The 17613-nt window shown below is 40.1% G+C and overlaps 1 protein-coding gene across 1 annotated transcript in view; it reads left to right on the top strand.

Moving 5' to 3' along the window:
* PCCA (propionyl-CoA carboxylase subunit alpha) overlaps positions 1 to 17613 on the top strand; it is a 341666-nt gene that overhangs the window by 100206 nt on the left and 223847 nt on the right. Inside the window, exon 8 of the mRNA XM_070408647.1 lies at positions 17314 to 17350. Coding sequence (XP_070264748.1) covers positions 17314 to 17350 — 37 coding nt within the window. The remainder of the gene's footprint in view (positions 1 to 17313; positions 17351 to 17613) is intronic.

Genomic DNA, 17613 nt, shown 5'->3' with positions numbered 1-17613 from the left:
AGGGTGTGTCTGGCCTGTCTCACTCAATCCAGATCGGCCGGACCCCAGCAGCAAGCTAACCTACCAGTCAGAGTGTCAGTGTACGTCATAGCAACTGTCTGCCCCCTGGTGGTCAGTGCATGTCATAGTGAGCGGTTGAGCTGCCTTAGCATATCATTAGCATATTACACTTTGATTGGTTGGATGGACGACTGGACACTTAGCATATTAGGCTTTTATTATATAGGACTAGAGGCCCAGTGCACGAAATTCATGCAAAGGGGGGGGGGGGAGGTCCTCAGCCCAGCCTGCGCCCTCTCGCAGTCCAGGACCCTTTGGGGGATGTCCAGCTGCTGATTTAGGCCCGATACCTACAGTTGGACATCTGGCAGTCAGACATTCCTCTTGCAATCCGGGACCGCTCGTCCCTAACCACTCACCTGCCTGCTCGCCCCTAACCACTTGCCTGCCTGCCCACCTGCTCGCCCCTAACTGCTTGCCTGCCTGCCTGCTTAGTGCACGTCATCGCGACCAGTCATTCGGGTCATTCTGGTCGTTCTGCCATAATGGTCATTTAAGCTTTTATATATATAGACTGGGCCTCTAGTCTATGAAAAATTGTGCAAGAGTAGGCCTTCCTTCCTCCAGCTGCTGGCAGGCTTCCCTCCTCCGGCTGCCAGCTGGCACCGGGGACCCTGGCTGGCTTCCCCCAGGCCGCCCACAGACCCCTGGGACCCCAGCTGGTTTCACCCACGCTGCCCACAAGTACCTGGGACCCCAGCTGGCTTTCCCCTGGCCGCGGCTTTGTCAGGAAGGATGTCTGGAATGATGTCCGGAAGACGTCTGGTCTAATTAGCATACAGTGGGGCCTTGACTTACGAGTGTCCCGACTAATGAGTTTTTCAAGATACAAGCCGTCTCTTGGCCGATTTTTTGCTTTGAGTTGCAAGCTAAAATTCGGGTTATGAGCCAGCTTCAGATACCCCACCGCTAGTTGGCGCAGCGAACGTCACAGTGAACGCCACAACATCAGCCCGGCATCACGTGTCTCACTTGTTAACTTTAAGATTTGACATACGAGTAATTTGAGTTACGAGCTCCGTCACGGAACGAATTAAACTCGTAAGTCAAGGCCCCACTGTATTAGCCTTTTATTATTATAGATTATTGACTATATTACCTATGCTGTACTTTACATCCCAGTGACTTTTTATAACTGTCATTTGTACTTCTTAGTCTGTTCACCCTCCCCCTCAAACACACACACTTAATCTTTACTGGTCTGGCTTCTTTCTTCATTCCCACTTATATTTCTCTTGCAAAGGCTACCAGCAACCTCTCCCTCTCACTAAATCCAGTATATAATATTAATTTTTTTTAATTTATTGATTTGAGAGAGAGAAACATCAATCTGTTGTTCCACTTATTTATGCATCCATTGGTTGCTCCTTGTATGTGCCCTGACTGGGGATCAAACCCGAAATCTTGGTGTATTGGGGTGATGCTCTAACCACCTGAGTACCTGGCCAGGGCCTCAGTATATAATTTTTAATTCTATTATTATCTCCATCTCTTTGAAGCATTTGAGTCTCTTGGTCACTCCTTTCTTCTTGAAATATTCACCTTCTGGCACTTTCCTCAATTCTAGTTTTGTTTTTGTATGTTTAGGCTTGCTTTGAATGTTCCTTCTTAGTTTTCATGCTGATCATTCTTCCTATCTTTATTCCTTAAATGCTGGTTTTATTCTGGGTTCTGGTAGGACATTTTTAAAATCCTCACCTGAGAATATTTTTTCATTGATTTTTAGAGAGAGTGGAAGGAAGGGGGAGAGACAGAGAGAGAGAAACATCGATATGAAAGAGACACATCGATTGGTTGCCTCGTGCACACACTCTGACTGGGGCTGGGGATCAAGCCTGCAACCAAGATATGTGCCCCTGACTCAGAATTGAATCCTCGACCCTTCAGTCTGCGGGCCGATGCTCTATCTACTGAGCCAAATGGACTAGGGCAGGACATTTTCTTTTATTGCACAAACTCAGCCTGAGCAATCTGAAGTATTTTTTCTTCATTCATTCATTTATTAATTCTTTATTGTTGAAAGTATTACATATATCTCCTTTTCCCCCCACTGACCTCTCCCAACCCACTCCCGCCCCCCAATCTCAAACCTATAAATCTCTTCAAGATATCTCTTCTGAACTTCAGAACTGCATATTCAGTTGCTTCTTAAACAGTTCTACTTGATGCCCATGAGGCACCTTGCAAGTAACAAGTTAAAAGCTGACCTCCGAAACGGCCCCGGTGTGGTAGGGACGACCCCAGTCAGGTCGAAACGGCCCCGGTGTGGTAGGGACAACCCCGGTCAGGTTGAATCGGCCCTGGTGTGGTAGGGACAACCCCGGTGAGGTTGAAATGGCCCCGGTGTGGTAGGGACAACCCCGGTCAGGTTGAAACGGCCCCGGTGTGGTAGGGACGACCCCGGTCAGGTTGAAACGGCCCCGGTGTGGTAGGGACGACCTCAGTGAGGTTAAAACGGCCCCCGTGAGGTAGGGATGACCCCGGTGAGGTTGAAACGGCCCCCGTGAGGTAGGGACGACCCCGGTGAGGTTGAAACAGCCCCCGTGAGGTAGGGATGACCCCAGTCAGGTCGAAACGGCCCCGGTGTGGTAGGGACAACCCCGGTCAGGTTGAAACGGCCCCGGTGTGGTAGGGACAACCCCGGTGAAGTTGAAACGGCCCCCGTGAGGTAGGGACGATCCCGGTCTGGTAGGGACAACCCCGGTCAGGTTGAAACGGCCCCGGTGTGGTAGGGACGACCCCGGTGAGGTTGAAACGGCCCCCGTGAGGTAGGGACGACCCCGGTGAGGTTGAAACGGCCCCCGTGAGGTAGGGACGACCCCGGTGAGGTTGAAACGGCCCCCGTGAGGTAGGGACGGCCCCGGTGAGGTTGAAACGGCCCTGGTGAGGCTCAGACGGCCCTGGTGAGGTTGAGACTACTCCAGTGAGGTTGGGACAAATAAAGGGGACCAGTATGGACTGATGAACAGGGGTAGATACAGAAGCAGAGCAACATTGAACAGAATGTTAAACTACAGTGGGAAGCCTGGGGAAGGTTGGGGGGGGGGGATTAAGAGACCAACTGAAGGACTTATATGCATGCGTATAAGATTAACCAATGGACACAAGACACGGGGCGGGGGGGGGCGCGGGGGGTAGGGGCCGGGGGAATGTCAAGGGGGGGAAAAAAGGACAAAAAAAAAAAAAGAAAAAAGCTGACCTCATCATTTCTCTCTAACCAGGCATTGGCAAACCATGGCTCCATGCACACCTGTTTTTGTAAATAAAGCTTTACTGGAACACAGCCATGCTCATGGAGTAATTGTGGCAGAGACTGTAGGCCCAGAAAGCCTGACATATTTAATATCTGGCCCATTCAGAAAGTTTGCTGACTCTTGCTGTAAACTTCTCATTCTTCATTTTTTTCATGCCTGTGAAAGTGCTGTCATTTTTCACTTTGTTTCTCAAGCTAGGAACTTGGAGTCATTCTAGATAAATACAGCTACAGAGAAGTTACTTAAACATCTTTCTGATACATTTACTTCTTTCTTTCCTCATGCTAACACCAAGTTCCAGTTACCATCATCTATTCTGGATTACTTCATCAACCTTCAGGAAGGTTGCATTTGACAGTCTATATTTATTTGCAACCACTTAATTTGAAAAATAGGGAAAAGTAGAAAGTAGAAGAAAATAAATAGTTATCTTCAATTTTATCTCCCTGTGTATTACAGGTGATTTTTAAGATCCTATTATATTCTCAAATAATGATAGGTTTTCATTATCTGTGTTAACTTTAACTATGGTTTACAGTGCTTAACACTTATTGTCTGGTTTAATTTAAGCCACAATTGAACCTGCAGGTTATAGTTTTCAGATAAGCATTTAGAAGTGTTTTTAAGGAATGCCCTTTTGTTTCTCTAAGTTTGAATATTAGTTTTATTTCCAGTTTGCTATTTCTGATATGAAGTTATGGGTATTTTTTTCTTTCAAATGTGATTATTAATTGGGATTTGGAATGACACCACTTTTCACATTTTGTAACTTAGATTTGTTAGGTAAAAGATTACCTTTGAAGATATCTATGCAGATAGAGTTTTGCTGATACAGATATATAGTGTACATTTTTCGAAAACCTTGTGGTTTTGGCAACTACATTAGCAGTACTTTTGCATTGGAAAGATGTATGTGCTACTTATAGACATTTCTGTTTTAAATCCTTAGGGTTTAAAAATATTAGCCTGTGGTATACTTAAGGTTAAATTCTTTTTCTTGGCAACTATATTATATTCTACTTTTTTTCACCAAGTAATTTTCACCTCCGACTTGAGCAAATTAATGTGGCTTCATTTTGTTACATTTGTCGTTAAATTGTTTTTCTCATTTGAATATTTAGAATGTTTTACGGAGGCTGCATGGAGATGATTTACCACACTCTTTTAAAAATTTTGTGCAGTAATCTATAATAATAAAAGTATAATATGCTAATTAGACTGGACGAAGCCAGGGCTGAGAGGGAAGCCCGGGTCCTGGGTGCCTGCTGGCAGTTGGAGGGAAGCCCAAGTCCCGGGTGCCAGAGGGAAGCCAGTGCTGTCAGCCGGGGGAAGAAAGGCCTACTCTTGCATGAATTTTGTGCATCGGGCCTGTAGTCTTATACAGTGGGGCCTTGACTTACGAGTTTAATTCGTTCCGAGACCGAGCTTGTTAAGGAGCTCGTTAACTCAAATTACTCTGTCAACTCAATGCAAAAGATCGGCCAAGAGACAGCTGGTATCTCAAAAAACTCGTTAGTTGGGACACTCGTAAGTCAAGGCCCCATTGTATAATAAAAGGCCAACATGCAAATCAACCCAATGACAAAATGACCAGTTGCTGTGACACACACTGACCACCAGGGGACAGATGCTCAATGCAGGAGCTGCCTCCTGGTGGTCAGTGCACTCCCATAGTGGGAGCGCCACTCAGCCAGAAGCCCTGAGCCGGGCTTATGGCTGGCAAGCACAGTGGTGGTGACTGGAGCCTCTCCTGCCTCTGCGGCAGTGCTAAGGAGTAGCAAGCCAAGTGGTAAGGAGCCAGTAGACGGGCGGTAAGGATTGAGGGGTCCCGGATTGCAAGAGGGCACAGGCCAGGGTGAGGCCCCCCCACCCCCGCAGAGCATGGATTTTGTGCACCGGGCCTCTAATATTGAAATAAGTATGTATGATGCCAGGTTGGTACTAGACTTATCAGGGGGATCACTTTGTAAGTTATATAAATGTCTAACCACTATGCTGTATATCTGAAACAAATAAAATATTGAATGTCAACTGTAATTGAAAAATTAAAAAAACTCAAACATTGTGTGCAGTACTTAAGGAATCTTCTGGAATGGTTTTCCTTATGTTTTGTTCTTGAATCATCCTTTTCATTATGGAGAAACTAATGTTGTTTTAAAGTGTATTTCTCAAGTAGTCATCTGGTATCAGGTATTTGCCTTTATCAAGTTTTATTTTATTCAACATCTTGCTAACTCCATCTGTGGAGTATGAGAGCAGAGTGAAAAGTGTGCATCTGAAGCTATTGGAAGACAGGTTTGGGAATCCCATCCCACTTGTATGGCAAAGAATAACAAGCTGTAGACCCTGAATTCAAAGAATTTCAAGTCTCCGCTGAGAGACCTACCTACAAATAGACAGGCAATTTAATACATTTTAATAATGCTGAGCTCAGAACACATGGGGCCCATGAAGAAGGGGTATTCGGGGTGTCATGGCAGATCTTCCAATGGAAGTGATATCTAAGTGATACTTGAAGTCTGAGTAGTAATGAGTTAGCTAGAAAGTGAGGATGATGATGGAGACACAGCTCTGAGGTCAGTGAAAATAATCTTATTGCGAAAGCTTGGAGCTGAGGGACCGTGGAGGCTTTAAAAAACTGCTGGGATGCAGTGTGAGGGTCTGTAGTAAATGAGCTGGAGATAGATTTAGGATCCAGATATGTATGACTTGAATGTTGTGCAACTGGGTTTGGAGGTTTATTCTTGTGGCTTTGGGAGCCTCTGAATGGAGAAAAGGTAAATAATAGAAACGTTAACATGAATCAATTGTGGAATTAGAAAACTTACTTTGGTTTGTGATACAGGAAATGTACAGGAGCAGATTGGTAGAAGAATTAGAGTGCTCCTCCTTTAATCCAGGCAAGAAATGATAAGGGACCTAAAATAACATCAGGATGGAGCAAAGTAGATGGTGTGGAGAGAGATGGGGGAAGTTGAATCTATAGGATTATGTGATCTGTTAGACGGCAGGTGTGAAGCAGAGGGAGGAGTTATTAATGATTAAATTGCTGTACTGTATTTGATTATAATCCTTATCAGCATATCATCTTGGGGGAAATTCATTAAACTTGTCTTGAGTTCCTGTTGTCCTGAGAGAGAAAGTAATACCCATTTACATCTCAGAGCAGAGTATAATAATGTATTTGAATGAGGTTCGTATAGTTTTAATGTAGTCATTGTTTTTATCACTCAGTTTGCCAGATTTTAAGTTATTTTACTTATTTTATATATTTATTTAATACTCACCCGAGGATATTTTTCCATTGTTTTTAGATAGAGTGGAAGAGAGGGGGTGGAGAAAGAAGGAGAAAGGAAAAGAGAAACATTGATGTGAGAGAGACACATCTATTGGTTACCTCCTGTACACGCCCTTCCAGAGCCAGAGATTGAGCTTTTAGCTGAGATACATGTCCTTGACTGGGAATTGAACCTGAGACCCTTTGGTGCGAGAGCTGATGCTCTAACCACTGACCCAAATTGGCCAAGACAGCTAATTACACAGATTTTAAAAATGGTGCTCTTGCTTTAGCCGAAACAGTGGAATAACAAGAACAGAAACTAGTGTGAAGTAAATCATTAAAAAACAAACAAACATAAAATTGAAAAGCTGTGTCCTAGTAATTACAAAGTATGGTATCCCTTTTCTCTACTACCAAGAATAACTTTACTGATGATGCCACAAAGACTTTATAGTTTTGAAAAAAAATCAGTTATATTTACTGTGTTGTTTTGCAATTGTAGAAATATATAGTAAATTTTAGAAAGATTAAAAAATATATTAAAACAAAGTCTTCTGCTTGACTTGCAGTTATCTGGAAAACACAATCAGCTGAAACCTATTTCCTGAACCTGGGATTGTTGAAAGTTTTACTTTATATATGAATGCAGAATAGTTTGAAGATGTTTTTTGTGTACAGGTAGAGTTACCCATAGTGTTTTGAAACAGTAATTTGATTTGATTTTGCAAAAACAGTTGCAGATTTGTTCTAGAGCAGCAGAGGAAAGTAAACTCCTAAGTAGCTTCCCAGTAGAATGAGTAGCAGGACTCCCACCCAGTAAGTACAGAATTCAGGGTTGGTAAGTAGGCTGTACATAGTGAGAAAGAAGTATGGTCTGAATTGTGGACAGCAGAGTCAGTATTTGATACTAACATTACTGTGGAAATAAATTGGGTGTTTAGCATCAAGGAGATCTATTTGAATTTGCCTGTCTTTGTTATAGCTTTTGCTTCCCTGCCCACCAGCAATAATGAGGACCCAGATCATCTGAACCAGTGAAGTGCACTAGAGATGCATGCACAATTTTTTTTTTGCAGTATTGTAGTGCTAGTATTAGTTCTATGTTATACAGGTTCAGAAGATGAATGATGACCACAGGATACACAATGAAGATCAGGCAGGCCATCACCCCAAACTACCAAGATTAGAAAGGAACAATCTTGGTAGGTTGGGATGGTGGCCTGCCCAATTTAAGATTGCCAATCTTAATTGAGTGTTCTAGTGTGTTTCAGCCTTAACTAATTTCATCTTTTCAATAACCCTGTGAGATAGATACTGTTATTATCTCCATCTTACAGATAAGGAAACCAAATCCCAGAGTGGCGCATGGGTAGGTAACTCGTTCACTGTCACAGAGCCAGTGTTGGGGTCCAGTTTTTCTACTCCAACACTTTTACTCTTAGCTGCTGGGCTTTGCTGCCTCCCAGGTGGGTTAACAAATATATTTGGCTTGCAGAAAATGCACCCGATTTTTGTGAGCTCTTTTTTGTATTTTTTTGTGCTCTACTTATTTGGTTTTAGCAACACCACCCATCCCTCTCATCATGTCTCTATAAAACAGAATTTTTTACTGTTTGTTCTTGGGTTGGATGATAGAACTCACTCAATGTAAAGTATGCTGAAATCTATACTAATAAAAGGGTAATATGCTAATTAGACCATGTCGTCCGGACGTCTGACTTCCTTCCGGACAGTGCCGTGGTGGTGGGGGCCGAGACAGAGGCAGTTAGGGGCAATCAGGCTGGCAGGGGGTTAGGGTCAATCAGGCTGGCAGGGGAGGGCAGTTGTGGGCGAGATCAGGCCAGCAGGGGAGGGCCGTTGGGGGCGAGATCAGGCCAGCAGGGGAGGGGAGTTGGGGGTGAGATCAGGCCAGCAGGGGAGGGCAGTTAGGGGTGATCAGGCAGGGAGAAGCAGTTAGGGGCGATCAGGTCGGCAGGGGAGAGCAGTAAGGGTGAGATCAGGCCGGCAGGACAGGGCAATTAGGGGCAATCAGGCAGGCAGGCAGGTGAGCGGTTAGGAGCCAGCAGTCCCAGATTGCAAGAGGGCAGTTGGACATCCCCCAAGGAGTCCCTGATTAGAGAGGGTGCAGGCTGGGCTGAGGGAATCTACACTCCCCCCCCCCCCCCCCCCTCCCCGTGCATGAATTTTGTGCACCAGGCCACTAGTAGAGGAATAAAAGCAATAGTTACTGGTTCCATTGGCTTTTTTCCTCGTTTTCCATGTCTTGAACTGCTGTTTTGGAATTGTATAGCTTATTACTTTCCTGAAACCCTTTCCTCGTCAGTGTTTTGAAGTGTTCCACTTTAGACCCTAAGTGTGTCTTCCTTCAAAACAAAGTGGGATTACAGAATGAACCACAGGGATTTTTATCATTTAGAACAGTGACTTTCAACTTTTTTCATCTCATGGCACTCATAAACTAATTACTAAAATTTTGTGGCACACCAAAAGTGTGTTTTTTGCTGATCTGGACAAAAACCTTTTTTTTTAAATTCATTCACACTAGATGGCTATTGTTGTGTTGGCTGTTGTCATTTTTCTATTTGACAATATAAGGCAGTGGTTCTCAACCTGTGGGTCGCGACCCCTTTGGGGGTCAAATGACCCTTTCATAGGGGTCGCCTAAGACCATCGGAAAACACATATATAATTACATATTGTTTTTGTGATTAATCACTATGCTTTAATTATGTTCAATTTGTAACAATGAAAATACATCCTGCATATCAGGTATTTACATTACGATTCATAACAGTAGCAAAATTACAGTTATGAAGTAGCAACGAAAATAATTTTATGGTTAGGGGTTACCACAACATGAGGAACCGTATTAAAGGGTCTCGGCATTAGGAAGGTTGAGAACCACTGATCTAAGGGAAAAGAGTTCAGTGCCCCTGACTAAATAGTCAGGTATTGCATGTTTTAAAAATTCTTGTGGAATAGCGGTTGAAAATTGTGGGTTTAGAAGAATAGAGTCATCTGATATTGTTGGACTGTTCCTTTTTTCTACCTCCCAATTTGAAGCCATCTTATCGCTAATACATTTTTCATTTTTTTGTAATTTTTCAAATATATTACTTTTGATATGAATCCAAAACTACTCTAAATACTTCGATTGAAAATTATGTAAGGGAGTCAGTAGCATCAAATTTGTTTTATTATATTAAAATTTTTGTATTGTAATTTTCTTCTATTTTTAAGGGGATTATTGCACCTGTTAGAAAAAATTTTAAGTAAATTATAGAATGTAATTCAATAATACTTGAACAGCACCTGCTTTTTAAATCCCTTTAGTATTTTCATATATTGATTATATATCATATAATTATAAGCTCTGAGAACTGTCTTAAGAATTCTCTAAAGATAAGTGTTAAACAGAATCAGTTTTGCTTTATTTTTATACTAGAGGCCTGATTGGGTGGTGGTGGGGGGATCCCTCAGCCCAGCCTGCTTCCTCTCAGAGTTCGGGAACCATCAGGGGATGTCCTACTGATGGCTTAGGCCCACTCCCCATGAGAGGCGACCAGGCTGATCAGGGAAAGGCGCCACCCCTGTCACCTCGCTGCTGCTGCTACTGCTGGCCGCTGCAGTCGCCAAGGTGTTTTCATCAACAGGGACTCCAGTCCCTTCACCAGAAAAAAATGACAACTTTCTTTAGGCATTTTCAAGATGTCTCTTTCATAGGATTTGACATTTCTTTCTTTTTTTTATACTCACCTGAGGATATTTTTCCATTGATTTTTAGAGAGCGTGGAAGAGAGAGGGAAAGACAGAGAGAAACATAAATGTGAGAGGCACACTTTGATTGGTTGCCTCCTGCATGAGCCCTGACCTGGGCCCTGGCCAGGGAGGAGCCTGCAACCTAGGTAATGCCCTTGATCAGAATCGAACCCAGACCCTGTGGTCCGCAGGCTGAGGCTCTATTCACTGAGCCAAACTGGCTAGGGCAGGATATGACATTTCTTAGCCCCTCCATCAGTGGACCTTTGTTTTTTCCTCCAGGAGTGAGGTGGAAAAACCCTAGATCACCTTCTTGGATTCTTATTACCCAAGCAAGTGGCGTGCCACAAGCTTAGCCAATGAGCGGTCAGAAAAGGTGTTTTCTCTGCAGCTCCCAAGCAGAGGCAGGATTGCTGGTGCGCTGTAGCCATGGGGCTGCTGGTGCGCTCTAGCCATGGGGCTGCTGGGGGCTGGGCCCCAATGCGGGTTTGTGTCTCCGCTCCGGCCCCCTGCGTGTTGTTCGTTCCGGGGCCAGGTGTGGGCCACCCTGTCTGTTCTCTCAGGCTTTGTGCCCACACCTTGCCCCTCCTCCTGAGCTGGTTGTGACCATTACAGTGTCCCGGCCTAATTTGCATATTATCTCTTTATTATATATAGAAGATATTGCCAAGTTGGATTTGTGAAAAGGAATGATGCTTTGCTTTGAGGAAATGTATTTTATATTAATAAAGATCAAGTGTATTTGATAACATAAAGTTTAATACTTATTTCATATTTTTATTAAATCAATGAAGAAATTTAAAAATAAAAAAAGAAATCATAGATGCATATAAAAAATAAAGTTTAGTATCTGTAAATTGAAATGAATCTGCTTTGTATTATTTTTCAGTATAACTTAAACTTGTAGCCCTTCTATTTGAACATTTATTGCCATGTAAAATTTGATTGTTTAAATTAGTGCAATATTTATTTTAAAATGGCAGGGTATCGCTATCTATATAATTTTTAAGAATAGGTTCTTTGAAACCTAACTTTCCAATTGTTGAAGTTGCGTGATGCAATGAAGAAAGTGCTTGATTGAGAATTAAAAGGCCAGGGTAAATATTGGGCTTGGTCTTTTGCCCATTGTCAACAATATTTTATGGAAAGTACTTTGTTTTAAACTGAGGCCAAAACCCGAGCCTGTCTGGTTCTTGAGCCCCTGCCCTGAACTACTGTGTGGTATTTCCTTGCTCTATATCATTAGATATGTGAATTTGAACAAGCCACTACATCTCCTTGGTATAAGTTTACTCACTTATAACATTGATGCTCTGGAGATGAGTAGTTGTAACATTGGCATTGGAGTAGAACATTTAAGAGATTGCTAAGCTCTGGAGATTCAATAGAGAGCGAGACAGAGCTAGTCATTGCTCTCATGGAGATTAAGAGTAACAGGGGCTGTCATAATTGAAAGACAGAGTGTAATGTGGTCATACAGCAATGGCATCCAACCGGATATAGGACTGGAAAGGCTTTCTAAAGAAAGTGACATTAGGTGTATCCTGAAGCATGCACCCTGAGTTTAAGAGAAAAATTGTAATTTTTCTCTCACTTAGACTACTGCTTCCTACCTGGGACTACTCACATTCTCCTGCCTCTGTCTAAACTATTCATTTGTTATTCCTTCATTCCATCCCTCATTCAACAACAGTTTATTGAATAACTGCTGTGCGCACTGTTCTAGGCATTTGAAATATATCACTGAACTAACTAGATAGAGATTTCTGCCTTCATGGAGCTTACATTTTAATGGGATAGGGAGGTAGGAAATACACATAGTAATAATATTATATGCTAAAATTTTTCAAAATGCAGACAGAGTGAGGCTTCATTTCCTGCTTTTAGACTGAAGTTCAGTCTTTTTAATGTGGCCTGTGAGGCCTGCTTAACTCTACTGTAGGCTCATTCTTCAGGCCAGCCATGCTGACTTCTATCATACTTTTATTCCTTAGGCCTCCTTTCAGAGTCACTATATCTGAAAAGTGTCCTGGAACTCTGATTTTGAATTAGAGATCCCCTGCTGTCATAAGCCCTCTCTACTTCTGTATAACATGCATCTCGATAATGATATATTTTTTTTTTAGTTGCTGTGCAATCATATTTAAAGTCTGTCTTTTCCACTAGACTGGAAATTACAGGAGGGCTGGGAGGGTGCCTTTCTTTTTCCCTCCCGTGTCTTCAGGTCCTACTGTATGGCATATAGTAATAGAGTTGGTTTGGTGAAAGGAGGTAGAAGAGAAGGGAGTGTCTGACAAAGCCTAGTAGGATGTTTAAAGGCTGGGGAGAGGCCTGGGCTCTGCGGTAGGGAGTAAAGTGCAAAGTTGATATTGACGGGATGAAACTGGTGGCCCAGGCAGGATCAAGTATTTAAACCAGGGTAAGAAGTTTAAATTTGGTTTTAAGGCAGTGGGGAGCTATGGAAAATTTAAGCAGATTTTTGGAATACTAGTTTGTTTTGATAACATTTGTTGCCGTGGAAATCATTAATTAGATAATTTTGACAACACCTTACGTGTGATTGATTTAATTTTTAAATTATGAAAGTAGTATGAAGTATGAAATTTTGATCTTTGTGCTGTAAGTTTTTAATGCATATCTGAGGTTATACAAGGATAAGTAAAAGTTCCTTTCTTTCCTCAACTGCTTTCAAGTAGTAACTAAAGCTGAGTTTTTTGTTTGTGCCCATATACAAGTTTTTATGAGCATCCAAATGTGTTTTTCTCTGTCTTAATGTAGATATGGTCATACTGTATCTATTACAGATAACTTTCTTTCCATTCTACAATACATATTAAATTTTGCATATATTTAGAATGTTCTTTTTTCCTTGAATAACAAAACTTATTCCTTATTTATGCATCTGCAGGTTGACTAAAATGTATTTCTGCTTAATTTAAAAAATTTTAATTTTCAATGACAGTTTTCATTCAATATTATTTTGTATTCGTTTCAGGTATATGGCATAGTGGTTAGACAAGCATATATGTTACAAAGAGATTCCCCCAATAAATCTAGTACCCACCTGGCACCAGACATAGTGATTATAATATTGACTGTATTTCCTAAACTGTGAGATACTTTACATCCTTGTGAGTTTTTTGTAACTACCAATTTATACTTCTTAATCCCTTATAGAATTATCTTCTTATAATATTGACTGCATTTCCTATACTGTGAGATACTTTACATCCCTGTGAGTATTTTGTAACTACCAATTTATATTTCTTAATCCCTTGTAGAATTATCTTCTTAAAACTTAAACCTGAGTCATCATTCCTCTGTATAGAGCCAAGGCGTTTGGAACTCTGCCAAATCCCCTCAGTGCCTGCCAGAACGGGCCAGGCGTTCTGCCTCTGTGTTATCCTGCCACTTCCTTACTGTGCTTCGGTTTCACCTCTTGGGTCTTTTTTTCTTTCTAGAACATATTATGTGCCTGGATAATTTAGGGTTTTTGTACATATTGTTCCTTTTGTCTAGGTTCTTTTCTTCCAAATCTTCCCATGGTGTGGTGGCTAGCAGCTGTTTTTGTAGGAGTGCAGAATTTATTACCTCCAGGTTTTAATTTGAATTTTACTTAGGAAGGACCCTTTCTGAACAGTTTATATAAAAGTCCCTCCCGCTCACTCTCTCCCTTAGTACTCTTTGTTTCCATGTAATATTTATTTCAATTCTCAATTAATTTGTTTACTCTTTTCCTCTCATTAGGCTGTAAATTTCACAAGGGCAACAACTATTTCATGTGGTATTTGGGCAGTAAATATTTACTAAATCAATGAGTAAATAGATGAATAAGAATGCATGGATCAATCTCATTCTTTTAAAGGCTGTATAATATTCCATTTTATGAATGTACCAAATAAGGTACCAGTTCCTTATTGAAGGCCTTGTTTTTCTGATTTTATTTTTTTAAAATTTTTATCTTTATTGTTGAAAGTATTACAAATCTACCCTTTGTTTCTTTTGTTTTCCCATTGACCCCCTCCCCACCCTCCCGCCCCCCGCCAGGCCTTCACCAGACTATTGTCTGTGTCCCTGTGCTATGCATATAAGTTCCCTGGTTAATCTCTCCCCCATTTTCTTTTCTAATCAGAACACCACCAATAAAATGAAAATAATGAATGTTTGCATACCTCTTTGTGTGTGTGTGTGTGTGTGTGTGTGGGGGTAACTTATAAAAAAAGAAATTGCTGGGATGAAAGACCTGTGTCCTCAAGTTTTTGATAGATACTAACAATTTCTTTTGAAAAAGATTGCCCCATTTTATACTTTATCAGTAGTGAGTGTGATGCTTGTTTACCTTCAGGTCATCACTGCTTGCTCTTACCAAACTTTGACAGATGAAAAGTGCCTCTCGTTGCTTCAATTTGTTTCTCTCTCTATAACTATAACAAAAGTTGAACATATTTTATATATTATCCTTTTAGATTTTATTTTATGTAAACTTAATATTTAATTATTTGTTCATATTTCCTGATGATTTTTGGTCTTTTTTTTTATTGATTCTAATTTTTTATTAAAAATTTTTTCCTGCTTATAGCCGTATAAGGAAGTTATACTGTATGATATTTCAGTTAGTGTCATTGAGGTTAGAGCTACATGGTGCTTTTTGTCTCTTTAAAATTAGTTTTATATAGCCCAACAATAAAACCAAATGTGCTGATGAATGTATTGGAGCTGAGTGTATTTAATAGTTTATTGTTGAAACTGATAATAGATTTTTAATGTCCAGTCTATAATATGTCCTCAATAAAACATTTTTGGATGAATGAATGACAAGTGAAAAGTCGATTTTTAAGGTAGTTTGATTTCACTTGGAAGTTCACTTATTAGAATTTGCTTTTCATAGTAAGAAAACTTAAGCAATAGTGATTAGTTGAAAGATAAGATTTTTTTGTGACAGTGTATAGAAGTGTTGGATTTGTGGCAGTTAAAGAATTTTTAGAAGATTTGCTATTTATAAACATATCTTTTTATATACACACATTCACAATACGTATATACTATATACTCAATGCTAAAATATAACTAATGAAGTCTAGGAATTATCTTTCAGCATCTGCCTTATCTCTCAAGGTAACGAACTTTTTAGACAGCAGTTGATTTTCTCTCAGAATATCTTTTGCAAATATACTATTACACTTCTGAAAGAAAAGACCTGTTTAAAGTTTCCTACTCGGCTTCTTACAATCCAGTCTCCATCGGCCAGCACTCTTCCTGTATTTTGTTCTCGAGGCACTAATTGTCCGCATTTGGCAGGTTTAACACTTCCTGACAGAGAGGCTATTAAGGGGAAGTATTCTCCAATAACTGTCACTGGCTCCAACAAAGAACCTTCCAACTCAATGTGTGGAAACCACTAACATTCTTAAATGACCCTTTTCATGATTTTTATACCTTTAACCTAAAATTTGGAGAATGTAGGTCAGCAAAAACAGCAAGGTGTAATAAAGCAGTAAACCTTGATTTTTTTTGGTGCGGGGGGGGGGGGGGGAGGGCATAGAATGGGAGGTATAGATTTATCTCTGACTTGAAAACAATTGTTATTTGGAAAATCTCATTAGCAGATGTGACTGCTTGGAGTAAAAAAAAAAAAAAAGACTTAAAACTGATGTCGCTTTCAGGACTGCTTTGAACTTAACAAGCACCTATTTGTGGAGCAGACTGGCTAATGAAAGGAAATTAAATTTTTCTGACAACTTCCCCTGCCAACCTCCTTATTCAGGGGGATGTTATTAGGTACTGAAGACTTTTAAAGAAGATTTTTTTTATTAGACATAAATGAACCAGTTATAAACATCCCCTGCTCCCCCTTTTGGGAAGGATTCTGATTTGGTTACTCTACATTTTTAAAGTATTTCCTTAAAAGCTTAAAAAATGCCTTCCCTTTAATATTTTAAAGTTATTTTCTAAAAAATTCAGGCATGCTTACCAGTTAGTGGTTTCAAAAAATTATTGTCATTCCTTGTGATAGTTAATGTCACTGATTTATAAAAAAAAAAAGTTAAATTTACTAGGAGGATGTATTTAACACCTTCTTTTCAGCTTTCTCTTTGTTGTTATATGGGGAAATGTTTCAAGAATGTCCTAAGTGAGGCATGTTAGGTGAGAGTTAATGATCAATGAAATGGTTTAGATTCAAGGGAAGGTTTTGTCTTTTCAGTGGTATTAGTTGATTAACAGTAACTAATCCTTACATTCATAAACTTTTACCTTGTACTGTTTTGGAATGCATTTTCTTTTCTTGGCTTTTTGAAAGTTTTCCCCCCACTGGTTGGTTTGTTGAATTTCTGTTTTTTAAAGATAAAATAGTGAAAAGATATGAAATAAAAAAGAAGAAAGAAAAAGTAATGGATATTTCTAAAGGTTTTTTTTTTTTTTTTTTTTTTTTTTTGGTGGTGGTGGGGTCGACGACGATGACAATTGGTAATTCCTATAGATACTGGGAGTTTACTTTTTTATTTCTGGAAAATCTATTGAGCTTCTCCCTAACAATAGAGAATCAACTCCCCCTGCTGACAGAATCTAGGAAAACATGACATATAAATATCAGAGAGACAAAAACAAGCTGGCTGTGGACAAGCTTTAATGATCTGATTTATGATTTAGTATTGATTGTAAACATCTAAATTCTGCTGTTAAACTTCAGCAACTGCACCAAATCATTTGGCAATTCTGGTAGTGCTTCCTGCCAGCTCATTTCAAACTGCTTTGAGTTTCTTAATATAATAATGATGAGGTAAAATTTACATTCCACTTATGGTATTAATTTTACATTTCTCTGAATGAAAAGAGTTAGAAGGTTGTAAAATTGAACATTAAATGAATCAGAGGAGACAGTGGTGCAATATATGACTGCCCTAAAGACATTGTGCAATGGCTGATGGGATTAATGTTGGGTCTCATTTCCTGCTTTTACAGGATGCAGATGAAGCTGTCAGAATTGCAAGGGAAATTGGTAAGTTCTTAAATGAACTTTGGTAGAGTTTCTATGTCTTTTAAAAGATATGGCTGAGTAAATATGTAATAAGAAATTCCCATAGAGCAAAAAATATTTTAATAGTTTAGGTTTCTGATTAGTTGTCACTCTGGAAGAATTTATCTGCCGAATTACCATATTCTATTATTTAAGTGAACTTAAAGAGTAATTTGACCTTAATTATAGCTCTTTTATTAGATGAAATCACTGACTAATTAAAAGAAGGAATTGTCTTAAGAATT

This window comes from Myotis yumanensis, unplaced genomic scaffold (genome assembly GCF_028538775.1).
Source record: "Myotis yumanensis isolate MYYU_CA2020_CCGP unplaced genomic scaffold, mMyoYum1.0.hap1 SCAF_3, whole genome shotgun sequence".
NCBI classification, from domain to species: domain Eukaryota; kingdom Metazoa; phylum Chordata; class Mammalia; order Chiroptera; family Vespertilionidae; genus Myotis; species Myotis yumanensis.
This window is presented reverse-complemented; position numbering and strand designations above follow the sequence as displayed.